This window comes from Schistocerca serialis, chromosome 2 (assembly GCF_023864345.2).
Source record: "Schistocerca serialis cubense isolate TAMUIC-IGC-003099 chromosome 2, iqSchSeri2.2, whole genome shotgun sequence".
Lineage (NCBI taxonomy): Eukaryota > Metazoa > Arthropoda > Insecta > Orthoptera > Acrididae > Schistocerca > Schistocerca serialis.
The window spans coordinates 622,006,384-622,025,782 of record NC_064639.1 but is presented as its reverse complement, the minus strand read 5'-3'; the positions used below and the strand labels follow the sequence as shown (position 1 = coordinate 622,025,782).

The 19,399-nt window shown below is 37.0% G+C and overlaps 1 protein-coding gene across 1 annotated transcript in view; it reads left to right on the top strand.

Annotated features, from left to right (window-relative positions):
* Positions 1–19,399, top strand: part of LOC126457678 (mitochondrial uncoupling protein 4) — a 422,954-nt gene that overhangs the window by 269,156 nt on the left and 134,399 nt on the right. The window contains exon 5 of the mRNA XM_050094182.1: positions 4,928–5,050. Coding sequence (XP_049950139.1) covers positions 4,928–5,050 — 123 coding nt within the window. The remainder of the gene's footprint in view (positions 1–4,927; positions 5,051–19,399) is intronic.

Below are 19,399 nucleotides of genomic sequence, written 5' to 3'. Positions count from 1 at the left end.
TGCTCTTACTTTTTAAAGTTTTCCAACCTATTTCTCTCTCCCCACTGAGGAAGAAACTGCCTCTCCAAAAGCTAGGGTTGTTTCATGTATTTTTATATATGCCTGTCAGCTGTACTGCTGCTTTGCCTCCTGATGGTAGGAAATGGCCAGAACTTCTGCTTCATAATTTTATAGTTGTCTTCAGTGAATTCTCATTTTGGCGAAATTCTCTCTTCTACATCTACATGACTACTCTGCAATTCACATTTAAGTGCTTGGCAGAGGGTTCATCGAACCACAATCATACTATCTCTTATTTTATTTTGATGATCATTCCTACCTGTGTAGGTTGGGCTCAACAAAATATTTTCGCATTCGGAAGAGAAAGTTGGTGACTGAAATTTCATAAATAGATCTCGCCGCGACGAAAAACGTCTTTGCTTTAATGACTTCCATCCCAACTTGTGTATCATATCTGCCACACTCTCTCCCCTATTACGTGATAATACAAAACGAGCTGCCCTTTTTTGCACCCTTTCGATGTCCTCCGTCAATCCCACCTGGTAAGGATCCCATTCCGCGCAGCAATATTCTAACAGAGGACAAATGAGTGTAGTGTAAGCTGTCTCTTTAGTGGACTTGTTGCATCTTCTAAGTGTCCTGCCAATGAAACGCAACCTTTGGCTCGCCTTCCCCACAATATTATCTATGTGGTCTTTCCAACTGAAGTTGTTCGTAATTTTAAAACCCAGGTACTTAGTTGAATTGACAGCCTTGAGAATTGTTCTATTTATCGAGTAATCAAATTCCAATGGATTTCTTTTGGAACTCATGTGGATCACCTCACACTTTTCATTATTTAGCATCAACTGCCACCTGCCACACCATACAGCAATCTTTTCTAAATCACTTTGCAACTGATACTGGTCTTCGGATGACCTTACTAGATGGTAAATTACAGCATCATCTGCGAACAACCTTAGAGAACTGCTCAGATTGTCACCCAGGTCATTTATATAGATCAAGAACAGCAGAGGTCCCAGGACGCTTCCCTGGGGAACACCTGATATCACTTCAGTTTTACTCGATGATTTGCCATCTATTACTACGAAATGCGACCTTTCTGACAGGAAATCTAGAATCCAGTCGCACAACTGAGATGATACCCCATAGGCCTGCAGCTTGATTAGAAGTCGCTTGTGAGGAATGGTGTCAAAAGCTTTCCGGAACTCTAGAAATACGGAATCGACTTGAGATCCCCTGTCGATAGCGGCCATTACTTCATGCGAATAAAGAGCTAGCTGCGTTGCACAAGAACGATGTTTTCTGAAACCATGCTGATTACGTATCAATAGATCGTTCCCTTCGAGGTGATTCATAATGTTTGAATACAGTATATGCTCCAAAACCCTACTGCAAACCGACGCCAATGGTATAGGTCTGTAGTTCGATGGATTACTTCTAATACCATTCTTAAGCACTGGTGCGACCTGCGCAATTTTCCAATCTGTAGGTACAGATCTATCGGTGAGCGAACGGTTGTATATGATTGCTAAGTAGGGAGCTATTGTATCAGTGTAATCTGAAAGGAACCTAATCGGTATACAATCTGGACCTGAAGACTTGCCCTTATCAAGCGATTTGAGTTGCTTCGCAACCCCTAAGGTATGTACTTCTAAGAAACTCATGCTAGCAGCTGTTCGTGTTTCAAATTCTGGAATATTCCATTCGTCTTCCCCGGTGGAGGAATTTCGGAAAACTGCGTTCAATAACTCCGCTTTAGTGGCACAGTCGTCGGTAACAGTACCATCGTCACTGCACGGCGAAGGTATTGACTGCATCTTGCCACTTGTGTACTTTACATACGACCAGAATTTCTTCGGATTTTCTACCAAATTTCGAGACAGTGTTTCATTGTGGAACCTATTAAAGGCATCTCGCATTGAAGTCCGTGCCAAATTTCGTGCGTCTCTAAATTTTAGCCAATCTTCGGGATTTCACTTTCTTCTGAACTTCGCATGCTTTTTCCGTTGCCTCTGCAACAGCGTTCGGACCTGTTTTGTGTACCACGGGGGATCAGTTCCATCTCTTACCAATTTATGAGGTATGAATCTCTCAATTGCTGTTGCTATTATATCTCTGAATTTGAGCCACATCTCGTCTACATTTGCATGGTCAGTTCGGAAGGAATGGAGATTGTCTCTTAGGAAGGCTTCTAGTGACACTTTATCCACTTTTTTAAATAAAATTATTTTGCGTTTGTTTCTGGTGGATTTGGAAGAAAAGGTGTTGAGCCTAGCTACAACGACCTTTTGATCACTAATCCCTGTATCAGTCATGATGCTCTCTATCAGCTCTGGATCGTTTGTGGCTAAGAGGTCAAGTGTGTTTTCGCAACCATTTACAATTCGCGTGGGTTCGTGGAGTAACTGCTCGAAATAATTTTCGGAGAAAGCATTTAGGACAATCTCGGAAGATGTTTTCTGCCTACCACCGGTTTTGAACAAGTATTTTTGCCAACATATCAAGGGAAAGTTCAAGTCCCCACCAACTATAACCATACGAGCGGGGTATTTATATTTATTTGTTATGAGACTCAAATTTTCTCTGAACTGTTCAGCAACTATATCATCGGACTCTGGGGGTCAGTCTCATACCAATAAGACAAAATAAGAGATGTTATTCTCATATGAAACTTGCCTGATACATTAAAATGGATGAAAACTAGTGGAAAGAAATGGACTGTGGCTATATACAGAAAAAAGTAGTTTAAATCTTTGACTGTAGAGTCTAGTTGATACTGCGTTCTGTAGCTCTTTAAATGGCAGAAACCTGCAAACTTAGGGATATTGATTGCATATATACTACTAATGGCAATTATTTTAGTTTCTTGAAGCAGTTGGACAGCTGGTGTTTTTTTTCATGATACTTGGCAATAATTTTATATTAAAGTTCCAGCTGATTTTAGGAGGTCCTAGAGCATAATTTTAGATTTAAATACTTTCAGATTTTGCTTTTAAAACAATACACAGTGAATTGCCTTATCATAATGAACTTGTTATCAACAATAAATTAGCAAAAATACTCTGAAAGGCCATTTGTGGCAGCGGCCAAAATGTTGGAAAACTTTATACAGTGACAATGTAGTCACATACCCAGAAGAATTTTATTGACCAGTAAATGTGTTGCCCAACTAGTTTTAGATAACAGAAAGAAAATACTTTACATAAATAACTTATAGAAAGATGAACAGAAAGAGATTTGTGAAGAATAGAAATTTATTTCCCTCTTATACATATTTCTACAGCACTCTGAATCCTGTGCATTCTGGAAACAGCTAATGGTAAGACTGGACAGAAGTAGATGAAGGCATAAATAAACATGTGGAATTAAAGTGTCTTGTAATAGGTGGAGAGAGTTCATTTTTGTTCAGAGAATATGTTCTAATCAAGAATTGAAACATTACCACAAATTTCTCCATTTTCTTCTTGTAACAACAAGAAATGAAATAACTAATCCTAAAGTATCAATAACCTGGTGCATTATTAAACAAGAAATAAATAATAAAGTGACATTAATAAGTTTCAGTACCAAGACGATAGCAGTGCAGAAATGAAAACATATTAAAGTCACTGTTCACTAACCTAGGTGATTACTTATAACAGCAACATGGGAACAGTGATAGGAACTAATTTCAAACTGCCAAACATGGATACATTAGAGTCTCACACCAAGCAAAAATTCATGATGTTGTGGGAAAAAAATAATCCTTCCAGCTCCAACATGATTTTAGCAGGGAATCTTATGCTGATTTGACAGGACACTGTCTCCCACTTTTGCTATCTTTGTAATCCACAAGTGGCTCAAGGCATATTTCTGGACAGATCAAAATATGCAGAAGCAGCAGTTCTCAATAGAAATGGGGTTAAGCAAATAATCAGTAATTGCAAATATATGTTATTTCTTTCAGTGTTTATTTCCTTAAATAGAGAACTAGCTATCAACAGAAAACTGATGGTCTTTATTAAGAATAATTTGTCTGTTTTCTCTCTGTTTGGCTTCAGTGAAGGATTCTTTGTAAGGAAAGTGTAATATGACCTCAGAAATGAAGAGTCAGAGCTGTATAAGGAGTGTTGCAACTTGACCAAGGCCTAAGACTGTGTAGGCTGTAAAATTATACAAGGGACACTAAAGCAGTTTTTTTTTCCATTAATTGTCATCCCCTATAAACGAATGGACATTTATTTTCATGACAGAAATTCAAGGTCATAATTACAGACTATATCACAGGAACAAAATCATATTCAAAATTATGGAAACATCAAATTTTGTATATCACATTAACTGGTTCTTGGACACAACCAAGTTAACCTAAGATTAAAGGCTAAACTAAAGGATATCAGACAGAGTCAAGAGGATAACCAAGTAAGTCTACAAATGGTTGACAGAAAACATTTTATATGTTAATGTTGTTAAAATGGATGTCCATTTTGAAATAAATAATGATGTCAGGTAAGCATAGCACTGAACAGAGGTTTTTGAAGGTGCAGTAAACTTTTCTGGTACAAGGCTTTCGTGTGAATGACATTAAAAAAGTCAACAATTATGGAAAGGATAGATTCCAACCTGGACTTTCCATTATATGAAAATAATATTTATTTGCTGTTCCATAGTTGTAAACTTCAATATTTAGTGTAGAGAAATCTTGATATGACTTAGGGAAGATTAGAGATTCATATATGTATAAACCAGGAAGAATCATGTTTTTAATTTCCCAAAATTTTTCCTTCTTTAATTTATAGTATAGTGACCCCAAGAAAAATATCGAATTCTGAAGTAATATGTTCAGTATTTACTTTCATCTGTTACTGTGTTTTCCTCCAAGAGTTATATCCTACTTAATATGCTTTTTTATTTTTCTTCCATTATTTGTATGATTTGTTTAAAGGAAATCAGCCATTAGTGGTGTTACATCTGGAGCATTGGCACAATTTGTCGCTAGCCCTACAGACCTTGTAAAGGTACAGATCCAAATGGAAGGGAAGAGAAGACTACTCGGTAAACCACCAAGGTGAGTTACCATGTTCTGCATTAACTGATAGTTCATGTGCTTTATAAGCACATACAAGCAAAGTTGATAGACAAGCTTAGGGTTACTCTTGTGTCACAAGCCATAGAACTTGACTTGGCATAACCAAAAGTAACTGTAATACTCAGTGGAACACCTGTCTGATATAGTAATTGCATGTGATAGCACCAGTTTTTGTTACATATTCAGACCACTACTAGAATGGGCAATAGTGATGAACAGATGAAGTTCTTCTTTTACTTAATACCAAGCATAGTATTGCTTGTAAATGTTCCTTTCTTATAGAAGTAAATGGTCTTATTTGCTTTGCTATGCTGCTCATATTGGTCTTGTTTTGTCATCTTACTCTTTTTTTATAGTTTCACAACAGTAGTCTGTTACTTTATTTCTTAAAGCAATTTCTAAGCTCATTACATTTTTAGCTACCAAACTAGAGAAACATCTGTGAACTGCAGCACTTCTGATAACAATTATATGATGGTCTTATTATTATTAACTTTTTTTATTGGTTTGGCTGACTAAGGAACACATGAAGTAACTTAAGTCTTCTTTATTTTCTCCTTTGTTTCTTTCCAGTAATGTTTAATTCTTTCCTGCAGTGTTTCATTCTTTCCCTATTTTTCTCCTTCTTCTTCTGTCTGCATTGCACCTGTCTTTTTCTTTGTTTTCTCCTGGGAGCCCTTGATACCTTTTACTTTTGTTATGAACTTTTCTCTCTGTCCTATTTCTTCCTCCATTATTTCTGCATCCCTCAGCTCTGCGTAATCTTCTTTGACTGTCAATGTTGTCAGGTTTCTGTCAAAAAAATTAAAAATTCTTTTTGTTATTCTTTTTTTTCTAGCCTTTGTAAATGCCCATGGAATACAACTCTTCTCTCCCTCATTGTGTCTAATCTACATTGTACATTCTCATGACCTTCATTAGTACTTCTTAATTTCCCATTGTCACATTTTGGTCCCAAAATTTTCCTGATTATTTTTCATTCCTTTTCTATCTCACCTAATTGTGTGGCTTTATTTAACAGAAGTATTTGTGAAGTATAAAGCCATTTTGATCTAATGACATTGTTGTAGTGCTGTAGTTTTCATTTATGGAAATAAATTTCTTGTTATACTGGCTTTTTGTTAACTGAAAGGCCACCTCCATATTCCTTGCCCTTCCTCAATTAGCTTCTTTGTTGTCAAGCACATTTGGTTGTATTATTTCACTTAGATGTTAAAATTTTGTAGCCTTTTTTAATCTTCCACAATCAGTTATCCTGTATTTTGGTGCCTCCTTTCCATCTGCGGTATACTTCACTTTTTCAAATAAACATGCAGCTTTTGAAACTGTCTCTTATTGGAGATTTATCTGCATTGTTCCATTTTCTATAGATTCAGCTAAGATGGCAGGATTGTCTGAAAAAGCCAAAAAATCAATACTCAGAGTACCCCTTTTCTCCTGGTTATGCTTGTTAAAATTCCATCTTCTTTTTCTGTTCTTTTCCTCTATTCCCTGATAACATTTTCTAGTACACAGTTGAACAGCACTGGGGACAACCCATCTCCTTGTCTTACATCAATTTTGATCTCAAAAGCCTCAGAAGTTTCCAAACTCTTTTAAGGTGTTGATTAATGTTTCCTTGTCAGTCAAATCACTTTTTTTTTTTTTTAAGTCTACAAATGTTATATTAAAATGCTTTTGGTTCTCATTCTTTTTTACCTGATTATAAATGTAAGGTTTAAAATTTGTTCTGCAGAATCATCCTATTCTAAACCCTCCTTTGTACTCTCATAATTGCTGATCCAGTTGGCTTTCCAGACTGATTTCGAAAGAACTTTGTAAGTCACTGGAATGAGGCAAATTCCTCTACAGCTTTTGGGGTCCATTTTATATCTTTTTTTTGTGTGGATTGAATGAATTAATGCTGTTTTCCAATCTTTCAGTGTAGCTTCTATTTCCCAGACTTTTTGAAAGACTCTGTGTATCTTCTTGGCTGTTCCAGCACATGCAATTTTCTATCTTTCAGCTGTTACTGAATCTTCCCTATGGGGCCTTATCATTCTTTAAATCTTTAATGATATTCTAGATTTCATCCATTCTGGCAGGTGGTCTCAGTTTGTGTAAGTGCATCCTGTATTTCTTTCTAGAAATTTTGCTCTTGGTTTGTCACAACTTTACATCATCTTAAAATAGCTTGCTAATATTCCACAGTTTTCACGGTTGCTATTGCGTGAGCTTTTTTCAAAAGAGAATGAAATAAATTATTCTGATAATTGGAAATGAAAATGTTTTGTTAAAAATTCTCTTTTGTTGGTTAAAGGACATGGCTAATTTTTTCTCAGGGCACTATCACCAGAAATATCATACGTATTCCAATGTGAAGACATCCATCTTACTCACAATGGATTAAAAAAAATCTTTCTTTTATGTTATGTGATAAACCAGTTAAATAAACTGCTTAATTATTTCTTTTTCTGTGAGGCTTGATGCTCCAGTATAGCTGCCTATGTGCAATGGCAGCGTATACATTAACAAAAATTATTATTCATAAAACTACCTCTGGCCTAAAAAATGAAATGGAAAATATTACAAGATGCCATTCTGTAATTATTAAGATTATTATCTTTAATACTCCATGCAAGGAATGACTATTAAAAGCATTTTTATCATTTTATCATTAATGGCATCGCTACAACAATTAACTTAGACAAAATGCCCAGGGCAACATTTAATTATTACGTAAATGATGATTATGGGTCAGAGAAGGTACATTTTGCTACCAACAAGAAACACATTCTACCATAAATAATTGCATATATATTTGACAAAATTGATAATAATACTACAGATAATTATAGTCATTATTTATCGACTGTGATCTCTATGTGATCATCAGATAGGACATCAGAACCAACAAGACCAGGAACATAAAGAAGGAGACAAGAATGTGAAACAAAGAAATCTTTTTCTTATACAATTCTATGAGCACGTATAGCGGTTCCATTGTAGTTACATATTGATAAGTTGAATTACATTACTTTTTTCAAGAAGCAATGCTATATTGTTCAGGGTTAATTTCATGGATATTGAAATTAGATAACAAGCAAAGTAAAGACACATCACCTGCCAGAATTTTATATCAGTAGATTGTCAAAGTATTCATCCTCATTATACCAGAGGGCAATCTAATATCCATCAAATTTTTTCAAGGACATCATCATACCAAAAATATATAACTCATCTGGGTGTCGTATTACACAATAAAATTCCAGAACAAATAAAAACTGCTCCAGATCCAATATTTAAAAATAAACTAAAGGCATTTCTGACAAAGCACTGTTTCTATTCAGTACAAGAATTCCTGGAAATGAAAAATTATAAAGTTCCTTTGTAAAATACTGTGATTAGAGTAAAACATTCTGTAGGCAAAATAATAACCTAATTTCTACTATACACAACTATGTTTCAGTTTCACTTCCCAAAAATTTTCAACTCGCTTTTGAATGTACAAGTACACATTCTATTGGTATTAAAACTTAATTGTCTGTGAAATCTCAATGTTAATTTCATGTTTAATGTAGTTTTTAAATGACATTGTCCTTCTGTTGTGTTTCCAGTTGACATTTTCACTATTCTGTAATCTCAGTGATTATTTGTGTAAATTTAAAGTAGCACTACATTGCCTACATGTTTCTTAGTTCCCCATGTAAATTGTTTGTATTCTCTGTATGTGAAGTTACTATATTCATCAACGAACAATTTTGTGTACATTTTTTTAAATGGCAGTCCATTGCCTATTTTTTTTCTCCAAACTACATATTTGTTAAGAAAAATGACTTGTCCTATATCATGTGTACTTTGTACAATATGTGATCCACAGGATACATAAATAAATAAATAAATAAGTCCCAAATTTACTGCCCTCCACAAAACTGGTTGCAGTCAGATTATTCTCGGAACTGAGGGCTGATTGAAAACCAGCGTAAAAGTCTATGAAATGTTTAGTGAGTCATGGAATGTATATTGGAAAGACAGATGAGATGCCATAGGAGGGAGAATGTTCATTGCAGTCAATAAAAATATTTTCTCTGTTGAGTTTGAATTTGAGTGTGACTGTCAGGTCTAGTGAAATCAGACTAACTGTCTAATGTCTTAACTGACCACCCAATTTGGCCATGACAATTTTACAGTCATTGAAAGAATGTCCATGCTCAGAAGTGCGGAAATACCCATATGTCAGTTGGAGACGATATTGATTTATTGGGTATAGATGTGGAGTCTATGGATTCAGTGTAGGGGGTACGGACAGGCAGTTTTGTGAGGTAATTTGGAATACATTTTCCAAACCTGTCTTGAAAAGATAGTTAGACTACACACACACAATGGAAATATTTTAAACCTTGTAGCTACAAATAGGCATGACCTTATTGATGGTGTCAATATGGAGACGGGGATTAGTGATCATGATGTCACCATACCATCAATGGTCACTAAAGTTAATAAATCACTCAACAAGGCTTGGAGAGTATTTTTGCTAGAACGAGTAGATAAGCGGTTGTCGGCATACCACTTAGACTGAGAATGGACATCATTTAGTTCTAGTATGATGGATGTATAGGAGTTATGGGCAAAATGTAAAGAGATTGTAAATTGTACCCTGGAGAAGTATGTGCTGAATAAGTGCATTAAGTATGGAACAGATCCATCATGGTTTTATAATGAAAATTAGAAATTCCTCTTGGTTAAAAAGAGGGTGTGCAAATGATGGCAGCCAAATGTTGGTAAAGATTTGTGTGTCTGTAAAAAGACCGATACGCAAAGCATAAACTACCACCATCATGTCTTAGCAAAAGATCTGATGGAGAATGCGAAAAAAATTTTGGACCTATGTAGAATCACTAAGCAGGGTGAAGGCTTCTATCCAGTTACTCATCGACTAGTTTGGGATGACAGTAGAGGATAGCAAAAGGAAAGCTCAAGTTTTAAATTTTGCATTTAAGGAATCATTCACACAGAAGGATTGTACAAACATACTGTTGTTGGACCATTGCATAGATATCCATATGGAGGACATACTAATACACGTTCATGGTATAGAGAAACAACTGAAAGAGTTGAAAATAAATAAGTTGCCAGGTCTGAATGGAACTGCAATTCGGCTTTACAAAAAGTACTCTATTGCATTGGCCCATTATGTAGCTTGCATTTATTGTGAATTTCTTATCCAATGTAAAGTCCCAAGCACCTTGGAAAGCAGTGCAGGTGACTCCTTTATATACAAATGGTAAAAAAACAGATCTGCAAATTATGAAGCAATATCCTTACCATCAGTTGCTGCAGAATTCTGAAACACATTCTCAGTCTGAATTAATAAATGTTGTAGAGATACAAAATCTTTTGTCCACAAATCAGCAATGGATTTAGAAAGCACCACTCGTGTGAAACTTGGTTTGCCCTTTCTCACATGATATCCTACAAACTATGGATGAAGGACAACAGGCAGATTCCATATTCTTAGATTTCTGAAAAGCATTTGACATGGTGACCCATTGAGGTTTGTTAGCGAAGATACTAGCACCTCAGAAATATGAGAGGCTCAAAGACTTCTTAAGTAATAGAGCCCAATATGTTGTCCTTGATAGTGAGTTTTCATCAGAGACAAGTGTATCATCAGGATTGCCCATTGGAAGTGTGATAGGACTGCTATTATTCTCTACGTTCATAAATGATCTGACAGATGGGGTAAGAGCAATCTGTGGCTGTTTTCTGATGATGCTGTGGTGTACAGGAAACCAGTCTGCAGTTGTTTGCTGATGATGCTGTGGTGTACAGGAAGGTGTCATCATTGACTGACTGTAGGAGGATGCAAGATGACTTAGACAAAATTTCTAGTTGGTGTGATGAAAAGCAGCTAGCTGTAAATGTAAAAACATGTAAGTTAATGCAGATGAGTAGGAAAAATAATACTGAAACATCCCAATACAGCATTAGTAATGCACTGCTTGACACATTCATGTCAGTTAAATATCTAGGTGTAACATTGCAGAGTGATGTGAAATGAAACAAGCATGTAAAGATAATAGTAGGAAAGTCAATTAATGGACTTCAGTTTATTGGGGGAATTTTAGCAAAGTGTGGATTATCTGTAAAGGAGATCACATATAGAACACTAGCATGGCCCATTCTTAAATACTGCCTAAGTGTTTGGGATCCCCATGAAGAAATTCGAAGGCAGATTGCTAGATGTTTTACTGGTTGGTTCGATCAACATGCAAGTGTTATGGAGATGCCATGGTAACTAAAATAGGAATCCATGGAGGGAAGACAATGTTCTTTTTGAGGAACACTGTTGAGAAAATTTAGAGAACTAGTAGTTGAAGCTGACTGCAGAATTTTTCTGCTGCTGTCAACGTACATTTCACATAAGGACCAAAAAGATAAGAGAAATTATAGCTCATATTATGATGTATTGAAAGTCATTTTTTCCTTGCTCTGTTCGAGAGGAACAAGAAGGGAATTGACTAGTAGTGGTGCAATGTGCCCTCCACCATACACCATAAGGTGGCTTGTGGAGCATGCATGTACATGTAATTTTTCGATTTTCATTTCTTAAGCACAGTTGAGACGGTTGGTAAGTCTGGAGGTTTTTTTCAGAAGTTTTAATGGAAGTTCCTGATAGCGTCATTTTGAAAGTCTTCCTCAGTTAGTGACATTTGGTTCCTTTTAAATTCATTTTGACTTCCCATGTCGTTTTTTGCAGTTTGACACCTTTTCTGTTTTTATTTAATATGGTTTTCAGCTTTTCATAGATCACTCCAGCTGATACCAAGCATGGTTCTTTTGACTTGTTTTTATTTTCAATTAAGTAGTTTCTCTGCTAGACGGGGGGAACTTGCGAAAAATTCCCTTTGAATAGTTCTGTCTATTGTTCTGTATAATTGCTTTGTGTTTTTGGAACATTTGTTTGGGGTGTTTTATACAACACTGTGAATAATAACAGATAATATGGAGGGTTTAAATACACAATGGAAAGTTACTGTATACAAAATTTAGGATTCTAGATAGACAGAGAAACAGATCAATACTCTATTTTGTGCTACATGATTCCTATACCCTCATGATACTGAGGTAAACACACCTGGAAAAAAGTATCAAATGCATCCATCAAGTGTTACCTGTTTAAGTCTTATAGCTATTTCACATTGGGAGTCTCCCAATGCTTAGACATATGTCTGTGAGATCATGTCTAAGCATTGTTCAGCATGCCCACATAATACAGCCATATTAAGACATAACAAAGGATGGGCAAGTTTTCTACAACAACAGACAGGGAAAAAGTAGTAGTACCCCAACATATATATCTTGATGTCAGTTGTATATTTAACTGAAAGTAAAAAAAGAGGTGTATTTGAATGACATGTAAAATCATCTTACAGAATTGACATGATGTGATATGTGTTGTTGTCTATGTCAGACACTGTGGTTTAGTTTGTATTGATAACTGTTATCCCGTGTAGTCAAGTTGACAGGTACAATGAACCTTTAAAAATTGCATTTTCAGAATTTTTTAGTATTCTGTATATAATGATCTGAAGTCTTGAATAAAAGTTGTTGTCCTTGCATACTCTGTGCTAACTCTGAGGGAGACACAAAACAATGAAATTTTAGCATTTTTCCAGGTTTTGTCTATATACTTTTCCCTTGCATCCTATAACAGAAAGCCCTTGGATCTTTCTTAAGAATGTTAAATTTCCTATTTAAATACTGAGTAAAAATATTCTCACTCCCCCCATTCAGAGCTTCAAAGGAACTGCAGAACTATCAGATCACTGAATACCTCTAAAAGAGTACAGGTCTTAACATTCTAATTGTCAACACTGAATGACTGAACATCACTCCCCTTCCCACTCCTCTCTTCCAGTCTGCAGTGGGATATTCATTCAATACAGGTGTATAAGTAGGGGGAGGACACAATTTTTTTGTTATGTACAATGACATTTCATACCAAGCATGTGTTTGCATACAAAACAGGAGTTTCTATGAGTGAAAAACATGTAGCAGAATACAGAATCATACAAAAAAGTTTATGGCCTGGTCTCTTTGGTCCAGGTGGCAAGTCAAGCTGGGCTCAGTTTCTTCCTCGCCAGCAATGATCTTATCGATTAGAGTTCTCCCTTCATCTTAATACCCTCATCAACCTTCTCATTTGGGTCTGGTTCAGGCAAACACTCACTTGCATGGGCACAACATTTGCAAGTGACAGAGCATTGGAATCCTATCTTTTTATTATCCACCCAAGTCTGCACTTGTAGACAGACATAAAAGAATGGTAGAAGAAGGCATCTCATGAAGATGATAGCCTTGAAAAGTAAATTGTGGGTTTTACTGTATATTTAGAGAACTATTTGGCCATGAGCATAGTCCAGTGTATTTTTGTTCATGTTTTCGCTGTACGGTGTCACAAGAATCCTTTTACGTGCTTAAATACTGGGTGCTTTTACGTCTGGTGTTTTGAAAACTAAGTCAGATAGAAAACGGTTTTCCTTATAAATGGTGCTGACTTTCTTCTTCCCTTGTCCAAAAAGGGTTCGAAGTAGTGTCACACTCATTTGCTGCATGAAGGAGAAGACTATCCTGTGTATTTGCATGATGTTGACAAGTAAAATATATAGAGGACATTATCACTCCCATTCTTCTGGAAAATGTTGTTTTGAGAAGAGGATAATGCTGTCCTCAGTACCAGGGTACCCACATATTCACCAGTGATGGTGGCACTATCAAAGTCAGCAGCCTTTACTGGTGTTTACTGTCATTACATCAGAATAGTCTATTGCCTGCTTAACCAAAATTCCCTTTACTACCATTTCAATCATCAGCATTGAAATGAAGTTCCTTTTGTTGGATAATACTTTTTATTCTGACACTGTAATGGCTATTGTTGTGAAGAAGACGGATATTGTGGATGGGTGCAGTAAAGCCTGATCAGGTGGTTCTGGGGCTTTGGTAGCAGACGTCACTGGGATGCCCATCAAAAAATGCTAAGGGACTACACCCTAAGTGCTTTTGAGTACATCTTGTATTGAAGTAGCCTTCAGCTGTGAGCTTATAACAATTCCTCAATATCCATTTTGTCTTTCACACTGATCATGTCCTGGTACTACACATTTACACTCTTAGGGTACTTAAAATGGCCTCCTTCATGAAAGTAAGGAATCATTACTTTGATAAATTCGATGTGCAGGTTCCATTCTCCCATACATTCAGTTTTAATGAAGTTATTTCACAGGGTTACATGCTATGCCATAGCTGAAGCACCACCATTTTCAGTTTTCAACAATGTTTCTGACAATTTGACAGTCACAACATGAAACTCTTTGAATAATGATTTATATGGACAAGTGATAACTCTGTCCAGTGCAGGAAACTCTCCTTCAGTCAAATCTAGGCATTCAGTGCTTAAACCAGCCAAACAGCCTGTGTGAGGATGTGTGCCCAAACAGTCCTAGTATCTTATCGATACTGCTTCCAGTGTAAATCATGCAGAAAAGTTCTCTCAATTCACTCACAGCCATAATTGTCACAATTGCACCCATAAAAGACATCGACAGATGGAAACCTTCTAATCTCATAATGACATTGCTTAGTTTGGAAGTAAAACATCTGCTACCACATCTGAATCCTTCCAGTAGACTGGTTGATCAAAATTAATGTGCGAGTTTTCTGATTTATTTACTTGCATTTGTTATTTGTAGCAAGGATGGATGTAAATACCATATTGCACTTCCAGAATGAAATTTTTGCTCTGCAATGGAGTGTGCACCGGTATGAAACTTCCTGGCATATTAAAACTGTGTGCTGGACTGAGACTCAAACTTAGGACCTTTGCCTTTCACAGGCTAGTGCTCTACCAACTGAGCTACCCAAGCACGACTCACAACCTGTCCTCACAGCTTTATTTTCACCAGTACCTCATCTCCTACCTTGGCTAAGGCATGTCTCTGCAATATCCTTTCTTCCAGGAGTGTTAGTTCTGCAAGGTTCGCAGGAGAGCTTCTGTGAAGTTTGGAAGGTAGGAGATGAGATACTGGCAGAAATAAAGCTGAGAGGACGGGTCATGAGTTGTGCTTGGATAGCTCAGTTGGTAGACACTTGCCTGCGAAAGACAAAGGTCCAAAGTTCAAGTCTCAGTCCGGCAAACATCCAGCACAAAGTTTTAATCTGCCAGGAAGTTTAATTTTGCTTTTGCTTGGAGGTGTGCTGATGAAAGAAAGGGAACATACTATTTTGGAACATTCATAATTCTTATCAGATGTTCCTCCTCCATAAAACTATTCCATCTTAGTACTGATGATTAGAATACAGATATTCCCATAAATCCAGGTCATTTCATCTACATGTACGTCTATACTCTGCAAACCACCATGAGGTGTATGGCAGAGGGTACATCCCATTGTACCAGTTATTAAGGTTTCTTCCTGTTCCATTCACGTAAGGAGAGCAGGAAGAATTATTGTTTCAATGCCTCTGTGCATGCAGTAACTATTCTGATCTTATTCTCATGATCCCTGTGTGAGCAGTTTGTGTTGGCTGTAGGATATTCCTGGTGTAATCGTTTAAACCTGGTTCTTGAAACTTTATTGATAGACTTTCTCAGGATTGTTTACGTCTGTCTTCAAGAGTTTGACAGTTCAGTTCTTTCAGTATGTCAGTCACACTCTCCCATGGATTAAACAACCTGTGGCCATTCGTGCTCCCCTCGTCTGTATACGTTCAACATTGCCTGTTAGTCCTATCTGGTATGGGTCCCACGCACTTGAGCAATATTCTAGAACAGGTCACATGAGTGATTTGTAAGCAATCTCTTTTGTAGACTGATGGCCCTTCCCCAGTAATCTACCAACAAACCGAAGTCTATCATCTGCTTTATGCACGACTGAACCTATGTGATAATTTCATTTCATATCCCTACAAACTATTACACCCAGGTATTTGTATGAGTTGGCCGATTCCAACAGTGACCCTGTGATGTTATAATTGTAGGATACTACATTTTTTCATTTTGTGAACTGCAAAATTTTATATTTCTGAACATTTAGAAGTTGCTTATCTATGCACCACTTTGAAATCTTATCAAGATCTGATTGAATACTTATGCAGCTTCTTTCAGATATTACTTCATTATAGATAACTGCATCTGCAAAAAGCCTGATTTTTCTATTATATTGCCTGCAAGGACATGAATATAGAACATGAATAGAAATGGTCCCAGCACACTTCCCTGGGGCATGCCCGAAGTTACTTCTGCATCTGACGATGACTCTCCATCCAAAATAACATGCTGTGTCCTCAATCCAGTCATAAATTTCACTTGATACCCCATATTATCATACTTTTGACAATAAGCGTAGATGGTAGTAAGTCAAATGCTTTTTGGAAATCAAGAACAATGAATCTATCTGGTTTCCTTGACCAAAGCTCAAGTATGTCATGTGAGAAAAGTGCAAGTTGGGTTTCCATGCTGGTTGGCATTGAGGAGGTCATTTTGATCAAGATACCTCATAATGTTTGAGCTCATAATGTGTTCTAACAAACAACAAATTTATGTCAAGGATATTGCCCAGTAGTTTTGTGGATCACTTCTACCATTTTGTGGATCACTTCTACTGCCCTTCTTGTAGACGGATGTACCTTTTTCCAAGAACTGAGCATGGTTTTTTGTTCAAGGGATCTAAAGTAGATAATAGATAGAAGAGGGGTTAACTCAGCCACAAATTCAGCATAGAACCTGATAGGGAGTCAATTGGGGCCTGGAGATTTGTTCAGTTTTAATAATTTCAGTTGTTTGTTAACACCATCGATATTAATACTTATTTCATTCATCTTTTCAGTGGTGTGAGAATTAAATTGGGGCAACTCTCCTGAGATTTCCTTCATTAAGGAACATTTGAAAATGAAGTTAAGCATTTCAGCTTTTACTTTGCCACCCACAGTTTCAATTCTTGTCTCATTTGCTAGGGACTGGATGCTAACTTTGGTGGCACTAATGGCCTTTACATTCGACCAGAATTTCTTTGGGTTTTGCGAAGTGTAATTTGACTATATTCTACTACTGTAGTTATTGAAGGCATCATGCATTACTCTCTTGACAGCCAAACACGTTTCATTCAGCATCTCACTATCTATAGCCCTATGTTTTGCTTTGCACCTATTATGCAGTTATCTCTACTTCTTTAAATGTTTCTTTATAGTGACTGTATATCAAGGAGGTTCCCTCCCACTATGAACTGTTCTACTGGGTACATATCTATCCAGTGCATGGTCAACTATTCTTTTAAATTTGAGCAAGAGTTCCTCTACATGCTCCTGACCTGCGCCGAAAGTTTCAAGTTCCTCATTGAGATATGTCACTACTGATTTTTTATCTAATTTACTAGACAAATCAGAGGCAGCTGGCACAATATTCTGTGAAGATATGATGTTGATATTGTATGCATCATCATCATCGTCATCATCATCATAGTTTTCCAATTCCAGTTTCCTGGGGGTGGTGTACAAGTGCTTGCCATCTCCTTCTGTGTTCATACACTCCTGTTCCAAGACACCTTCCCATTTGTGACCTTTCTCCTCCATGTCTGATCTTACAGTCTCTATCCAGCATTTTCTTTGTGTTCCCTGTGGTCTGCTTCGTACAAGGTTCAGATTGAAATACCTTCTGGCAGGTCTTTGGCTGTTCATCCTCATTATTTGCCCATACCAATGAAGCCTGCATTTCTTTATGACACTGGTAACAGGAACCTCAATACCAGCTACTTTTCTATTCACCTCATTCCCGATTTTGTCCTTTCTAGTTGTCTGGATCACAGTTATAATGTATCTCATTTCTGTAGCCTGAATTCTGCTGAGGTCTTTGTTTATTAGGGTACATGTTTCTAAACCATATATTAGGATTGGTATGAAATAGGTGTGATACATGGTTGCTTTTGCTTTTCATGGCATTTTACCATCCCAGAGAATATTTCTGATTTGACTCTAAAAATTAGATGCTTTCTGTGTCCTGCTGAGTATTTCCTGCTTAATGGTGTTGTCTTTTGAGATCATGCTTCCTAGGAATGTGAAATGTGAAACAGATTCTCCTTTGACTGCTTCTAGGAATATATTTGAAGTTGTTATTTGCATGTTGATGGTAATTTCTACTGTCTGTGTTTTATTTATTTTTTTGTGTGACATTTTTGAACGTTTTGTTCCAGTCATTAAGTTTCTTCTCTGCTTCAGCTTCTCTCTCTCCCCGTACTATCAAATCATCAGCAAAAACCAGGGCATTTGGTTCACTGTCTTATTTTCTTTATAGGTTTTATGATCTTGTCCATTACTATTACAAACAGGAGTGGTGATAGGGCACTTCCTTGTTGCACACTTCTCTTTATTTTAAACCATTCTGATCATCTGTTGCCTACTTGAACACAGCTGTAACACTTTTGGTATAGCATCTTGACTTTATCAGTTTGGTACTTTGGCCCCTTTAGGTCTTCCAAACTTTCCCACAACCATTAACCCAGCTCAAGGGAGATAGGACACCTTCCCTGTCAACCACCTGAATAATTCTTGCCTGGCACATCCATGCTGCAAGGGTGGACATCCTCCACATCAGTAGGTTGGTGTGGAAGGATGGCTAAGTTCAGGCAGGGACCCAGCTTCACGGGGTATAACATGGAACCCATGACCAGGGTTACAGATGAAGATCTAAACGGCACCTTGGGCACAGGAGAAGGCCTTCAGAATGATGGATGAGGCAACTCATCCTTCCTGGGGATAATTAGAAGAGGACTCCAGTGCCTTGTGGAGAAAAAGGGATCTTCAAAGGCTAAGGGAATAAACAGTGAAAGAAGAACCTCACCTGCGTTAGCCCTAGCAAGTCAGCAGCTGAGCAGATATGTACTGGTTTCAAACCTAAACCTAAACCATCATACATTTGATTGTTTTTAATCCTCTATTGGTCAGTATGTGATATGGCTTTACTTGTAAACTGCAAGCCATATCAATTATCTCTTTCATAGTAGAGCACAAGTCTCACTGTAGTGTCCTGCAGTTGGCAGGAAAGGACTAATGATCAAGTTTGAACACACCTTATTTAACTAAAATGCCTTCTTGATGTGCACTAATCTCCAAACTCAAGAAGAACAAGAAACACAATCATTCTTGTGGTGGCAAAAGCCAGATGAAAGTTACAAGACAATGAAAAGGAATAACAACAACCAAAATACTATGCTACACAATTCCCAAATGGTGTTATGCCCAACAAGATACAAATTTCTATGGAAGACTGTGGCGAGTGTCTACTGGGATAGAGCC